Genomic DNA, 16,543 nt, shown 5'->3' on the forward strand with positions numbered 1-16,543 from the left:
GAGGAATTTCTTCAACAGGGCGAAGGTTTGTGTCAATGCCAGAAGAGGAATGAAGGACTTTCATAAAATCATATGCCCCTCCAATGGTAAATAAGGAGTATTAAAAAAATATCTGTACTCTATAAATACACAGCTGAAGATGAATTTCAAGACAGGTGGGCTGAAGGATTGGATGGCTTTTACACTCAGGTACATTTCTGCTAAGTGCCTCTTGCAGATACAGACTGCTGGACTTTCTTTCCCCAGCTGCACTATTTGAAAGGTTTGGTGCAAATTTGTGCTTGTGGGGCTTTCTGTAAGTTCCCAGGCAGAGGCATAAATGAAGTTTTTCAAACATTCCCAAAGGCGTGAAAATCCACTTGTGAACCATCCATCTGAGCCACAGACAACGGGGATCTCATGAGATGGGAGGGGCAGTGTATGCAGCGGAATTTTTTCAATGGGATATTTGTTGTGGCCACTGTGGTTTTTGTTACATTTCATTTTTTTTCTTCTCTCTTTCCTTTTTCTTTAAAAAACAAAACAAAACTTTAAATAGCATTTTTGTTATCTCCTAATATACATCAAACAACTTTCATGCAAAGCAGCAGTCATGGAGGAATCTAGGCTTCCCAGAACCTTTCTAGGTGTACAACTTGAGGAACTGAACTTCTTGGCAAACCCAACCGGTTTCTTTTTTTAGATGCGCCATTGTTACTGGTTTTCTCCTGTCCTTTTGACTGAAATCTGATGATCGAATTTTGAGCTACATATCTGGGCTAACATCTCTTCCTCTGTGGAGGTTGTCACAGTACGTAGGTGTGTTCCCAGCAGCCTCCTTGCTGGTTTTACTCAGTTCCCAGAAGTTTTTGAGGCAACTACTTCCATCTCTTTGTTCCAGGAGTTCCTGCTCCTTTCTTCAGCTCTCCATAGACATGGCACCAATAAGCTGTTCTACTTTGTATGCCAAGCGCTGCCTGCGCGCCTGCTCATCCTGCTCCAGAGCCCCGATGATCTAGAACCAAAATCAATGCCAACACGTTAGAAAGAGCAGAACTAATAATAAAAAACTAACCAATATAGTGAGTCAAATTAAATGGAGAGGGAGATGGAAAAAAGGAAATATGGTAACAAAGAAATGGTTTTAGAAAATCTTGGTGATTTTCTAAATCATATATATTCTGCTAAGAAAACTGCATTGATTCTATTCTGTGGATTACACATAAAACCAAAAGAGGAGTCCTGCTGGATCAGAAGTCCAGCACCTTGGGTTCACAGTGGCCAACCAGATACATACACAGGAATGGTGTTCTGACATTTCAGTCTAGCTTTGTTAGTAGTTATGATATATATACACCTGTTACTTTTTTTAGAGAGCTTAGAAGATGCATGAGGGTCGATGACCAACCTAATCCTAGCCTTTAGCTGTATTTCCCCCCAAGAAAAAGGTTAAGGGTAAAATGACTGCAAAGCAGAGTGCCACTGCCTTCACCAGCCCATACTCATTTTTGTGTTATCACAGTGGTGCACATTACCAGCAAAAAACACAATCATATTCTGGATGCTACATTTCCTGTATCATTTAACAAGAAAGTAATGAGGTTCTCATCCCTAATCGGCAAATGGCTGCTGCACAGTACCACGCGCTTATACATGCAATTAAATGACAAAAGCCTTGCTTTTAATGGTTGTAATTGCAAAATAGGCTTTTCTTGCACTGCAAATTAAAGGGTTGAACAGATGGTGGGAACTTGGTTTCAAGTGATGCATCCATCAGAAGAGCCCATGCTGCCAGCAACACTTTGCAAAATAGATTGTGTTTGAGTTGTGCCATACTATTCATTTCTGGGGGGGGGGGGGGATGGTGGGACAGCACCGTAGGTCAGAATGCTTTTTTGAAAGCAGTCGGAGAGCAGTTCGGCTTTTCAAGCAGCTTTTTTAAAATAAACATTTAAACCACAACTCTGCTTTCTCTGAAAGACTGTGATATAATTACATGATGAAGAGTAGTCACTAATTCAATTCTATTTGAAATAAATTTTGATAATGGTAGATAGTGGATAGAATCACAAATGAGGCACCCTGACAAAGATAACAAGAAATTATCACAGGCCTCAAATAACACTACAGAGGGTGTTTTGGGGTTTTTTTACTCCACATTTCACAATAAAGCTAATTTACAACACATATTTTAAATTTACAATACTACAGGGATTTACAAACTCATTTATAGAAATTTAGAGATGACTGCTTTTAGATTTCAAGATTAAAAACTAGCCCATGTTATATTGGTGCCTGTGATTAGGGACTTCTTGGTTGTGGCATTCAGCTTATGGAATTCAGGAAGAGTCCCTTACTTTTTTTGTCACCATTCATTTTATTTCCCCAGGCTTTTAATGGTTTATTTTTTAAACCATTAGGATGTGCTACATAAAAACTAGGAGCATGCATGGTTTGGATTCTTTTGGTTCCAAGTGGCACTAAGAATATGTTTATGATATACGGCACCAGGATCTCAAGAACTGGACACGTACCTTCACAGACAAAATGCCGCAATGGCAAGCTGTTTTTAAAACTCTGGTGTTTCAAACACATCTTTTGATATGGGGTAACGGGGTGGGGGGTGGGGGGTGGGGGATCTGCTGGCTGTTCAAATACAGCTGAAAGGCTTTTGACCGGGACCAATTTCTTTTCTTAAGTATCTTCACTAGAGTTGCCATATTTCAAAAAGTAATTTTGGAGCTATTTTTAAGGAAATTCGGCAAAAATGACACTGCTGATATAGATTGCCAGATTCTCCTGGACATTTTTATGATTTCCGCCTGGACATTGCTTCCAACTGCAGTATTCCAGGTATGTCCGGGAAATTCCGGACATAGCACAACCCTATCTTTACTGATCACTGGCTCATTTCTAAGCACCATTCAATATACTTGTGCTAACCTTTAAAGCCCTTCATGGCTTGAGACAAGGTACAAGCCTGACTGTGTGCATAGAATTCACCAGCTGAGTTGAAAGCAACTAGGGAGAGGACCTTCTTAGCTGTGGCGCCCTGTTTATGAAATGTTACTACTAATATTTAATATTGTAATTTGTTAAGGCTCCTTAGAGCTTCAGTCAAATGCATTTATATCCTTCCTCAAGCCCTTTCTGCTCAGCATGGAAAGACCAGAAATGATGCTGGTGGGGTTGTAGTGGGGGTGTTGAAGGGACAGCATTTATGTCTTTGTGCCCCCTACATGAGTCCACTATGCACACCCCCTCCCCCCGCTGAATAGTAACTGAATAAGCCTTGTGTGTCTTATTCATCATGTTATGGCAACAACACTCAGGTGCCTCATGAGATAAATAGTTCCTTGGGCCCCTCCAGGGAAGAAACGTTTCCTCACCTCCTCACTGTATTTGCTGACATAGGAATAGATTTCATTGAGTGCACTCAGCATGTTGAAATCAATAGAGTGCAGGCGTGACTGTTCTGCGAGGTAGGCATTCATATCTTGGTCACTGATGGCTGGGAGTTTTGCAATGTCTGCATAATACCTGCAAAAGAAATGGAAAGGAATACATGAGAATGGTGTACTTTGGAAACAGAAAGGAGTGTATATATTGCTAGACAGATAGGTCTTGTAGGATATATAAAGAAGCTTAAAGTAAGTTGCATTTTTTGAAATAATGGATATGTTGCCACATGCCATGTTAACAGCATTACATAAAAACTAGCAACTGCTTATTTCTGAAAAAAATCCTCTGTATTTCTTAGTGATGGAAAACAAAACAAGCAACTCCACTTGTAGAAATACTTTTGGAGCTTGAGAAGAGAGAGGAACAACTGATGATCAAAGAGTGAAAGCTCAGTCAAAAACTAAAATGAATTGAAAGAAAAAGAGGAAAGTACATTAGGAAGCAAAACAAGAACGTGAGTGGGAGAGGACACTGTGGTTAATACTACAACACTTCCAGTATGTGCAAATAGATCTTTGACACAAGAAGACAACACTTTTCTGTCTGTGCTAACCCAATGCAGCAGTTCTCAGTGAAAGTACCACAGTAACTGCATACTTGGGAGAAGTTTGGAGGAAGCAGCTCATGACATAGCAGGCATTCATCGATCCCAACTGACCTCTCTACCCAGCTTTTATAGCTGGGTATGTCCTTAGCATAGAGCAGCTTGTTGGAGGGGGAGTCCTTGCCCAGACGGTGCTCTGAGGTGGAGCAAGAATCCATAAAGGTCTGGGCCACGACTGAGAGGCAGGCATCTGTGATACTTCCCTTATGGATGTCGAAGACGAACTGTGGATTTTTAATTACATTCACCCAGAAACGGAGGGGAAGGCTGTAGAAACATAAGCACACATTACAAGTTCAAGGAAGAGAATAACGTATCTTCTCTCACGAAAATTTTCTTTCTTTTTCTTTTCTTTCTTTCTTTCTTTCTTTCTTTCTTTCTTTCTTTCTTTCTTTCTTTCTTTCTTTCTTTCTTTCTTTCTTTCTCCTTCCTTCCTTCCTTCCTTCCTTCCTTCCTTCCTTCCTTCCTTCCTCACAAAATAGCATGCAATGCCCACAAAAAAGAGTATATGTTTAGCAAGAAAGGCTCCAAGCAGTACAGAAAAAGAATTGGAACCAGATCACACTGGGAACTAAACTGCAGCCAAATTCAACATCTTTTTCCTGTAAGATGTTAGGAAAAGCACACAAAATCAAATGTTGAGCTATTTTCTTGTTGAACTCTGTTTTTGTTGTTTTTTGTGCTGAACACTCACTAGAGTGATTATGTCTTCTAGCCCAGTGTTTCCCAAGCAGTGTGCCTCCAGATGTTTTGGGACTACAACTCCCATCATTCCTGACCACTGGTCTTGCTAGCTAGGGATGATGGGAGTTGTAGTCCCAAAACATCTGGAGGCACACTGCTTGGGAAACACTGTTCTAGCCAGTTCTGTGCAAATCCTGTTCCATGGCTACTCTCCAAATGGGTATGTGTTTGCATTTAATATGTTAATAGGTTCCTGTTCCATATATTGTGTCAATAGGCTCATCCTATGTACCTAGAGCCAACTCACAATAAGGTTTTTTTTAAAGAGCGCCAGCCCTTGTCTTTAATTTTTAATTAATCTGAAGAGAGCCAATGTGTTCATTTACTTGCTTCTCTCTTTTGCTGATGAAGGCTAACATTATCTTCTGAGAAAAAACAAAACTCTGTCTTCCTTTAAAAATAAATAAATGAGTAACTGTTTCAAACTCCAGGTAACCAACCTCAGAAATAGAACCATAGATTTTGATTGTATAAATGTTTTTTTACTGAAGTTTGTGAATAATGGCATGTCTTAGGCATGTCAACAGCTATTTTCATCCATTGCTGGAGAAAATTAGTGATATTGGCAGGGGCGTAGCCAGGATCAAAACTAGGGGGGGGCAAGCCATAGTCGTTCAGGGGCGGGGCCACAAAGTGGGAATGTGGGCGGGGCTACAGGGCCAGCTGGCCTGATGACATCGTGGCGGCGGCGGCGGCAGCGGCCACCTTGTGCTTCTGGGGCTGGCAGCGGTGGCGGCTACCCTGCTTGGCTGGAGAGGACGGGAGGATCGGGCAGGTGAGAGGGGGTGACAGGGTGGGCGAGGGCAAGGCAAGGCACGGCCGCAGTCACGACGGCTCCGAGGCGTTGCTGCATATCAGCATAATATTTCAACCATGTTGTGGGTTCAAGCCCCACCTTAGGAAAAAATTCCTGCATTGCAGGGGGTTGGACTAGATGACCCTTGTGGTCCCTTCCGACTACAATTCTATGATTCTATTGATGCATTGCCATAGCATATGCATCATTCTGCTTTCTTGAATTCTCCTACTCCTAGGCATAGCAGCCAACTCCTAGAGGCCTAGGTGCCTCCCCCCCCAATTACTGGTAAATACTGTATTTTAAAGAGTCATTCCCCCCCATGTTGATGGGCTTTCTATGTGGGGCTTATCTGCCCCCCCCCCCAAGTATTTTATTGAGGATGGAAGAGGGAGGAAAGGAAGGAATAATAGAGAGAGGGATAACTCACATTTGTGGGTGCCTCTGGGTGACGCTGTGATGCTACACCTGTACAGGAGCCTCGTAAGCAGCTTTCTCTCTGCTTGATTTACAGCAGGCATGTCCAACAGGTAGATTGTGATCTACCAGTAGATCACTGGATGTCTGTGGTAGATCACTGCTAGATCACTGGCACCCCTAAAAAAAGCTCACCCAAAATTTTCCTCCTCCCTAAAAAAAGCTGAACTATGACCTGAAGCCCTAAACAAAAATGGGCCCCCCTCCCTCCTAAAAGAAGCTCAACAAGTTTGACCTAAACCCCCCAAAACAGGGCTTCCCTTTCTTAAAAAAAACTCAACAGCTTTGACCTGAACCCCCCAAAAGGGGGTAGATCACTCCCAGTTTTTAACTCTGAGTAGATCAAAGTCTCTTGGGAGGTGGCCACAACTGATTTACAGTATACAGATGCAGGAGGAGGGGCAGACTGGAACACCACTGCTTTTTATAAACATCACTGTGTCTATCAAAGCTACAGCCCCCCCCCTTCTTATTCACTTCCTTTTAGCCTTGCAGGGCCACCTTAGTCAAATTGAATCCTCTGCACCCTCATTAAATCGCCAATAGAACTGTTAATGTGATCCCTGAATGCTCATTAACAACTTCCACTGAAGAACAATAGGGTGAATAGGGTGAACCTTGCCTGAAGGGATATTCTTAACTGCTTAAGTACCGGTAGCCACTTTGCTTTATTTATTTGATGTGTTTTTGTTACAGCTGTGTTCCGCCCGCCCCCCCCCCCGCCCCCAGCAAGTGGAGAGCTGCTCTTGCTAAAGCAAAGCCCTTTCCACTTCAGTTTTTGGAGGGGGAAAGTGCTGGTTATGGTCTGTAAAATACTTTTTTTTTTTGCTTCTAGGGGGGGCAGCTGCCCCCTCCTGCCCCCCTGTCTACACCCATGGATATTGGCATACTTGATAATTCCTTGGTTTAGAAAGTAAACTTGGTGACTTGTAATTCTTGCCTTTAATACAGCTGTGGGCGGTGTGGTAGGGCAGAGGTGCTTACCCAATCTCCTGGCATATGAGTCACTGCTGCTTATCAGGAGAGGTGAGGTGGTGATGAGGTGCAAATGCACTGGCTGAGCCAATCCTCTGCTCCTGCCAGTGTGTTTGCACTATGCTACCATCTCTGCTGCCTTGTCCCTCTTGGTAAGCAGCAGTGACTCACCCACTGGGAGGTCAGGTAAGCACCTTCATTTCACCATGCTGCCCAATACTGCTTAACCACTGAGTATTTCTAGAGAATGGGTTTTTAAATTTAGGTCAGTATTCAGTCTCTCAGATTCAATCTTAAGCAAGAGATGGCCTCAGATCATGGAGAGCCACTTCAAGTCAGAATAGATTGGGCTATTACCTATATTTCTATGTCAGGAGGGAAAACTGAGTTGCTTCCTTCCCTCTGGCAGACCAGAAGAAATGCTTTCCCTAGGGAATTCCCCTGGTGCCAAACTTGTCATAATTTCAGATGTCAGGCAGAGATGTTTATGTTTTCCTGGAGATTTAGGCTGCACATTATATGCTACTGTGCTGTAAAATCTGTTTTTAATAATGTTTATGCAATTTTAATCTTTTTAATTTTTTTTACTTCGGTTGTAAATCACTTCAAGATTTTTTTAAAGTGGGAAATGAAATATAAATTGAATAAGCCTAAACCTGTCGGCAGGTAAGGTAAGGTTGGAGAGGAAAGTGTAGTGATCCTGAGCATCTATGAGAGGTTTAGGGACAGGCTAGATTCTGACATGCTTCTGATAATATCAGAGCATATGCCCAATTTTGGGTCATAGTTATTTTCCAGTTTTTTAAAAACAGTTTGGTTTGACAAACACAATCATAAAATGTACTAGACTAGAGGGATCACGAATCTCCAGGGTAAATTACTGCCCACCGTGAGCTTGATTCCCTCCTGAATACCTGCCCAGGGAGATATTGCCTCTGGGCTTCTGTTCTATAGTGAATAGATCAGTTGTGTTAAAGACATAATAAATGCATGAGCTGAACCAGGAATAAGTCACAAACAGCATTGTAGTTCTTGAGGAAACTTGACTGGCTGCTAAACTCCTGCACACTGCATTTTACTAATACTGCATCTCACAGGGGCTAATTCCTTACATCTTTCCTTAAATTGTGTTAGCAGTGGAACATGACCACAGGCAGGTTTCCTTTGAGGTGCAACACTGAGACTGTTTCTGACAAATCTCCAGAACCCCCTCTCCCAATTGTTCATGCATCTCAAGACCTGCAGTGTCAGTTTCACACTACAAAGTCATAGGCCACTTTTAGTCATTTTCTTACTGCTTTGCCATAGATGACTGCCACAAAAAGCAGAGGATGACTGCCTGTTGTCCTGTCCTCTTGGACGGCAAGTTAGAGGCTTTCCTTTTAAATCCTAGGCATCTGCAATATATGATTCACTTTCCTCTGTGGCAGGATCAAAACAAAGCTGCCACTTCCTGCTAGCTTTTGAGCGTGTGACAGGGAATCCTGTTTTAATAAAGATGAACTACTCTGTGCACCCAATGCTAAGTGAGATTGGATTCTGTCCAATAAGCATTTCCCAGTCTGCAAAAGAGTGTAATTCCCAAAAAATTACCAACCTTGTTCTTTCAGTAACTTTCCGTTACTTCACTCAACACTTCTCCTGACTGACCTTCACAGCACCAGTAAAACACCTCAATCTTCAAAACACTATAAAGCTTAAATCTTTCTTTTTCAGGGGATAAGAGTAACCCCTCCTTCAGTAGAGGGACAATACCCAGGAAAGAAAAAAGATGGTGCTCTAGCACTAAATAGTCTGGGCAGCTTGGGTCAACTGCCAAAATCTGCTGCTAATGCTGGGCATGGTCCTAAATCTCTGTGAGTTTGATTCCCCATTTGTAAAAACAGCACTGCTTCCCCCTGGCAGATAGCACTATTTGCCAGGCTGTATGTGTGCTGTGGGAATGAACAAATCCAAAAGAGGCATAAGAAAAGGTGCAAGGCATCTTAAGTTTTTTGTTTTTGGAAGGCCTGGGACAACATGCTTTTCTTTCTAGATCATTTATGATACCCTCTACATTAAATTCAATCTGCATATTTATTTGATTTCAGTAATTACTAGCTATTGATGCTTTTAATTATGGTGCTGGAGGAGACTCTTGAGAGTCCCATAGACTGCAAGAAGATCAAACCTATCCATTCTGAAGGAAATCAGCCCTGAGTGCTAACTGGAAGGACAGATCCTGAAGCTGAGGCTCCAATACTTTGGCCACCTCATGAGAAGAGAAGACTCCCTGGAAAACACCCTGATGTTGGGAAAGATTGAGGGCACAAGGAGAAGGGGATGACAGAGGACAAGATGGTTGGACAGTGTTCTCGAAGCTACCAACATGAGTTTGACCAAACTGTGGGAGACAGTGGAAGACAGGTCTGCCTGGAGTGCTATGGTCCATGGGGTCATGAAGAGTCGGACACGACTAAACGACTAAACAACAACAACAAAGCCAGCTCCAAATGTAGCAGATGTGCTGGGGGGTGGGGAAAGATACTAGGAAGGACTAGATAGATTTGGAAAGAGGCAAGTTCTGTCTCACATAAGCAAGTTGCTGCTGGCAGTGTGGTGGCAGCGAGGATTGGAAACCCCCCCCCCTCAATTTATAATTCAGCAGCTGCCAAAAAGCAAGTCAAAAAGCGGAACTTGCCCACTCCAGAAATGCTTCCTGCAAGTCTCTGCAACCTGGCAGGCATACAAATTAAAACCATGACATAAATATTAAGTTCTTGCTTTCCTTTTCCCAAGTCCAGCTGTGGCAGGACCTGATTGCTTGGGAAAGGGCCACAGGTCAATCGCAGGATACAAACTTTGCATGTAGAAAATCCAAGGCCCAACTAAGATGATTTGAAGAATTCTGTCTTCACAAATTGCTGTACCAAATTGCCCTGACCAAATGACCTCTTGGACTAATGTGTGGATTGGAACCTAGCTATGCAATACACTGTGCACTTTTCCAAACGTTGTGCTACAGTTCTTAGCAGTTTGAGCATACCAAACTGCCAAATAAATCTCAAATAAAATTTTGAGATAAATCAAAACAATGTGTTTTGAGAGAAATTGCACAATTAATAAATAGATATTGAAAATTGTATTTCAAGACACATTTTGAGACAATTAAGACATGTATTCACTGATTACTGCAGAGATGGAATGGGACTATTGTATGGTTTAAAAAGATGCAAAAATGAGCTGGAAAGAGATTAATCTATCCCTAGGCTCGATCCTTGGTATTTCCAGTTAAAATATCTCAGATGGCAGGGAGGGAGTAGACCCTTTTGCTGAGCTAAATGGACCAATGATCTGACTTAGTGTAAGGCAGCTTTGTGTGTTTGCATGATCACAGTTGAAAGGGGGAGATTTGGATGCTGGTTGGAATTTGGACACAGGAGTGTCTGTCTCTCCTTTCAAGATCCCCACCCCCCACCCCCAGCTGCTGTATGCAGAGTTGAGGATCTCTCCATACTAAAGGCTCATGGGGTCTGGCAGCCGCAGGGGGTGGAAAACTCTACTCATCAGCGCCACTTGGTAGCATTAAGATGTGTCATTTTATTCCAGATTCCAACATTTTATCCTAATAACTCATTCCTCTAAAGCTTCTGTTAAATTGTTTTTAGCTCCCTACTGCCTTAGCAGGGAATCTGGCTTTGGCAGACAGGATGATTAGAGGCTTTTCAAACCACAAGGGATTGAAGAATCACACACAACACACACATTGTCTGGGGGTTGATGCTTGGTATACGTATGAGCTTTTATTCTCCTTCCAATGGTAAATTTCTAACACAGGGAATTCTTAATCCTAAAATAAAAGCCAAGAGAAAGATGTAAAAGCAGCAATTTTTCTGAAAGTGTGGAATAAACTGCATGCTTCAATGTACTTGATTGAAGCATGACCTCCTCTCAGACACCCTATCTTGTAAGCAAGATTTTGGCTGGAACTCATCAAACACACTTGGGAAGTGGCTACTTAACCAGTCACATCTGTTAGATGCTCAGACTAAGTCAGGAGTTCCCTAACTGGTCCATGGACCACATTAAGGTGATCTGTAGTGTGTCTGTAAAAATACGATTGCACATTACAATTGCTACAAAAGGCCGAAAAATTATTAAGTGGCCCTCCAAGACCGTCAGTAATTTTCAAGTGGTTCGTGTGCGATAAAAAGGTTTGGAAACCACTGAACTAAGTAGTTGTTACAACTAAGGCAAGTAACAACTACCCTTTCAGGTTGTTTTTGTTCTGCTTCCAATAGCCCCTTTGAGACATTTCCTTCATCTCCTAAAAGTTCATCTTTAAGGTTTTGGGGATTTGGACAGACAAACTGCAGCTATCAAACCTGCATGTTAATAGTAACAGGCTTCCCCCTCGGGATCTCACCAGCAACCAAATAAGTGTTATGTTAATGTTTAGTTTGTCTACTTAGATCTTGCGATATATCTATGGAAACCAATAAAAAATTATTTACAAAATAGTTACAGCCTGCCCCACCCTTCCTCTCATTCACAAGAACAGGGGTGTGATAAGGGTTTAAAATGAGACTTATGAAATTCATGAACATTTGGCAGAGTCTTAGGAACATAATAAGCTGCCTTATATGGATTCAGACCCTTGGGTCCATATAGTTGAGTACTGTCTATAGTCTACTCTGCACTGACTAGCAGTGGCTCTCCGCAATTTCAGATACGGATCTCCCCTAACCCTACCTGGCGATTGAACCTGAGACCTCCTGCATGCAAAGCAGATGCTCTTCCACTGAGCTCCAGTCCTTCCCTGGCCTTAGCTACAACTGCACTTTATAAGTTGACTTCATGTTGGCTTCCCTCCTCAGCTCCTGTCCAGCCTTTTCCAAAACCTGCCACCGCTTCTCAGTGATAAAGTGGAGAATGCTGCCTTTGTCCTTTAGGCGCCTCTCTGCAAATTCAGCAAACATGGATTGTGTTTCTGGCTCTGCTGACTGAGAGAGCATCACTCAATCAGCTCTAGATGTGATAACACTATCAAGTAATGGAATAATTAATAAGGCTGGAATAATTAAAGAGAGACAGGTAGGAATCAATCCCAAGCCTCTGTCCTGAAAATAAATGGCTATATACTGAGCGACGTTGAGGTCAAATTATTCCACACTTTCCTAATGCAAATCTTGTGCTTTCTTTGAAGTTTAGGGTTTTATCATTGTCAAGAACAAAATCTGGTGAATCAGGGCCCTCTGCTGGATGGAGTAAAAATAACCGTGTCCTTTATTGTACCTGTAGTCCTGAGAGTCTCGGAAGTCTATATTCATTACTTCAAACATTGAAAATCATTCCTGATTCAGCTACTTCTCCATATTGATTGTTGAGCAAATGGTCACTATAGCTTCAGATGAACTAGGCTACTATCGGCTTAGGTTTCTGCCAGTGTGGCCATCAACCAGGATGTGGGTTGTGGCCATGCGAGTACAGTCATACCTTGGTTTAAGTACGCCTCAGTTTGAATATTTTCAGTTGAAGTACTCCACGGACCTGTCTGGAACGGATTAATCCACTTTCCATTACTTTCAATGGGAAAGTTCGCTTCAGGTTAAGTACACTTCAAGTTAAGTACAGACTTCCAGAACCAATTGTGTTTGTAAACCAAGGTACCACTGTATTGACAGGCCAGCAGACCAAAAATTATAATTGCATTTCTTTTGGTAGCTTTGGTGCTGATTTGATAGTTTTTATGTGACTGCTCTTTAAGCAAATCTGATCATTCTGTCCTAGAGAAATAGTTTTAAACACACTAAATTCTGCACAAGACACCAAGGACGTAATTTGTATTGTTGTCTGAGGGAAGCAGATGGTGCTACAACTATAAAGCTGCATAAAATATTAGAAAAAAAGAGCTTAACAGTAACAGAAGCAGCAACTTTACTTAAATACTCCCAGTAAGAATAAGTACCTAGTTATAAATGGATCTGAGCACAGTGAAATCCACCTTTTTCAGGAGTAACCAAGTAAGTATTTTCAGAACTATTTCTATTGTTTTTTTCAAGCTTGAAAGGCTTTTAAACAATGAACAGACTTTAATCTGAGTCTCTTAATTTGCCTTCCCTTGGCTGAGACCTGCTCCACTGCACTATGAATTTGAACAAGCCATTTCAATACAGTTCATGTTTGCCCAGAACTGCCCAGCTATATCCAGCAGAGCATATTCTGTCTTGGTTTTATCTTCTTATTATCTCCAACACATACCAGAGGTGGTTTGCAGCTTCCCTGATGGCTATTTGCTGTGATATAAAATCCTTTCCCTTTCCTTTTCCCCCTCATCCCTTTCAAGAAGCACAGCCACCCTACACTCCTCTTGCTCACATATATTACCTGCTTCTCCTAGAGTGGGGAAGGGGACAGACCACAGCCCTAGGACATCTGGGCCTTTCTGTCTGGTCCTCAGAACTGTCCCCAGACCACACCCCTCACTGGCCCTGCTTCACACCTGAATTTTTAAAGGATTTTTTTTTAAAAAAAGTAACCCATCTTGTCATACACCTGGGTTTCCCCAGACATTTTTCTGATTTGCCAAAAAATCTGCCTGGATGCCATTTTCCAGCCGAATTCCTGGACGTGTTCAGGAAAACCCAGATGTATGGCAGCCCTACTGATGTTTCCCATTTTAAAAAGTGAGAGATTCTGATTTTACATTAAGGAGCAAGAGAACTGCTTTGTGGAAGACTCTGCTATATAGACTTCTTCTGTGGCACCATGTAAGCTTCTGCAAGGCACCGTGGGGCTGTGCTGGCATAGCTTTTGTTGGGTCATTGGAACTCAAATGGCTGGGCTAGAGCATTGGTGACTCAAATCAGGACTGAGCTTACACATATGCATGATGGATTATAGGAATGAATAGGACAGAGGGAGGATAGCAAAGCAGCAGGCTGAGTCAGGAGCAGAGCTACACTGTTAACCCTACATGAATGTTTCAGGCATCTCAAATCAATGGTCGGTATCCAACTAAATAGATCTGCTGGCAGAAGGATTTTTCCTTGCACAACAGAACTTCTCCCTGTCCTCTCCATGCATACTCCCTGCACCCTTTGCAAATCTGCTGTAGAGGGTTTGGGAATCCCTATAACAGATTTAGGGGGCATACAGGGAGAGGGAGGAGATGTGCTATTGCACAAGCAGAAATGCTTCTGCCAGCAGATCTATTTAGTTGGATAATGCCCAAGATGCTAGATTCTAGAAGTGAAATACTTGCAGTAGAGTTGACACATTTGTGGAAAATGTATGCCTAAGGCCCCACGAAATGCAACAAAACATGCTAGTTCACAACTAAAAAATTGCTCCGTCCTCTTTTAGAGCCATATGGAGAACCAGAAACTATGTTTGCCTTCAGAAAGCAAACTGGACTTGATCTAGACAGTTCTGTGATAGGGTTAGGAGGCCTCCAACTGAATGAGACAAACCCTGCTCTGACCACAAGGGGTTACACATTCCCGTTTCTCAGCAATTTTTGTCCACACTCATAAACTTTGACCCCTCTCACCAGTTGCTCTTCCATGTGTGCCTCACGTCAGTGTCGTGGATGCCGTGCTTATCTGCTTGCTCATCCAAGAAATCAAACATATATTTGATGGCCAGTGGGAGAGCGCTGCCTCGGTGCACAGTGCTGAACAAGGTCTCGAACAAGTCATCCACAAACTTTTGCAGCGTACCCTGATGGGAACAGAGACCAGAGTGTGAGGGTATTTGGCCACAAATCATCAGCAGAGGCAGTTGCAGGACAGTATTATGATAGGCAGGCCTTAGTAACTTAACAGACTCATTTACAGACTGTAAAGCTGCCCCTGTTATTATTAACTGATAGTTACTTAAAATATATGTGTCACTTAGTCTTCATTGTTACAAACAATCCCAGAATGCGGAAAATAAAAATGTTAAAAGACAGCACAAAAATTTATATATATTATCCAGACTGGTGTTTAATTGCAGCTGTACTCTACAGAATGTTATTGATACAATAATAGTGCATTATATGTGGTTTGGCCATTATAGGTGCCTCCCCATTGCTGTCTGCAACAAAAGCAGGATAAAAGCAAACCAGAATATATGCAATATAAAAAGTTACAGGTTTTCAGCATGAAGTTACAGGATAGACACTGATTGGAAATGAAGCAGTGTGATCATTCCAAAACTTTTGCAAAAAGTATTGGAAGTGAGATAACGTCTGACTGCCCGGATAGAGTGATGAATGCAAATCATTGTCAGTGTGCAGTATAAAGGATGTATGGAGAACCCCACAACCTCAACAACCACTAAAATAGTAAATCACCAGAAGCACCAGCATTAATACCTAGCAAATGCTTCAGCAAACAAGTGTATCTTCAGGGGAATAATAATAATAATCATATTAACTCACTCGTGGAATGGTCTTACCAATGCTTCATGCACTGATGAAAAAGAGATACAGCAGGCATCCCCAAACTGCGGCCCTCCAGATGTTTTGGCCTACAACTCCCATGATCCTTAGCTAACAGGACCAGTGGTCGGGGAAGATGGGAATTGTAGTCCAAAACATCTGGAGGGCTGAAGTTTGGGGATGCCTGAGATACAGGATCAAAACTCTGGTGCTGGACCAGCCAGTCAAGTATTAATAAAATATGGGACCCTGGGGCAACATTTTAGGTGCAAGAAGCTTTAAGGTGCAAGAGGGTTGCTTTTTCACCTGTTCATCAGCAACCCAAAAGCATATTGAGAACAACAGTCTCATTTTCACAAAGCTCTACAGGTGGCCAGTTAATATGCTGCTCCCCGAACAGATTTTGATGTTTCTTTGTTAACATTATTGGTTAATATACCACAGTTTTGCATGGACAATGCTTTGGGGGCTTTGCAACAGAAATTGATATTACCTTTGTAGCAAGCAGCCTTGTCAGGTAGATCTCTGACACCATCTTACTGCCTCGATCACCTTCCTTCTGGTCACCGTGGTCATGGTTCTTGACTAAGTGCCAGACTTTCACCCCACTTTCTAGGTCTGGGGTAATCATGGGAGCCCTGGAACGGAGACTGTCTGGGCTGCCTGTGTACCGAAATGTAGAATCTGGGCAGGAGGAAAAAGAAGCTGGTGATGCACAAAAGGAAAACAGGCTTGGTTATATCTCTGTCTTACTTTGTCCATAATTTTCTAACAGTGAAGGCAAATTTAGTGGCTTATTTAAAGAGTACTGTAATGAAAATGTGAACACACTATCAAGCCACAGTCTTTCACAAACAGTCTGCCATCCACTCTATTGCAAAATACTCCAGATTTTTCTGTACTTTATGATGGATATGGGCATCATTATATGCAACTGCACTTGACCTTGGATAAAAGAACTGATTAGGTGAAAGACAGGGGCCATCCAGTTAGAACTGAAAACAAAACCTTCTGAACCTAAGTAATCTTGGCTACTATGGCTACCGTACTAACACAGTAGAAGCTTAAGGTAAGATGAGAAATTGTGTAGTATCTGCCCATG

The 16,543-nt window shown here is 42.2% G+C and overlaps 1 protein-coding gene across 2 annotated transcripts in view; it reads right to left on the minus strand.

Moving 5' to 3' along the window:
• Positions 1–529: 529 nt before the first annotated feature.
• PLXNA2 (plexin A2) overlaps positions 530–16,543 on the minus strand; it is a 399,133-nt gene continuing 383,119 nt past the window's right edge. The window contains exons 28-32 of one of the 2 annotated variants that reach the window (XM_060277140.2): positions 15,935–16,125; positions 14,569–14,738; positions 4,100–4,312; positions 3,369–3,519; positions 530–994 (exon numbers count right to left, since the gene is read on the minus strand). In XM_060277140.2, the coding sequence (XP_060133123.1) occupies positions 899–994; positions 3,369–3,519; positions 4,100–4,312; positions 14,569–14,738; positions 15,935–16,125 (821 nt within the window). In that variant the 3' untranslated portion in view covers positions 530–898. Of the gene's footprint in view, positions 995–3,368; positions 3,520–4,099; positions 4,313–14,568; positions 14,739–15,934; positions 16,147–16,543 lie in introns of both variants that reach the window. The other variant, XM_035123148.3, reaches the window with a different exon arrangement.

Source organism: Zootoca vivipara, chromosome 7, assembly GCF_965207765.1.
Source record: "Zootoca vivipara chromosome 7, rZooViv2.hap1.1, whole genome shotgun sequence".
Taxonomy (NCBI): Eukaryota; Metazoa; Chordata; class Lepidosauria; order Squamata; family Lacertidae; genus Zootoca; species Zootoca vivipara.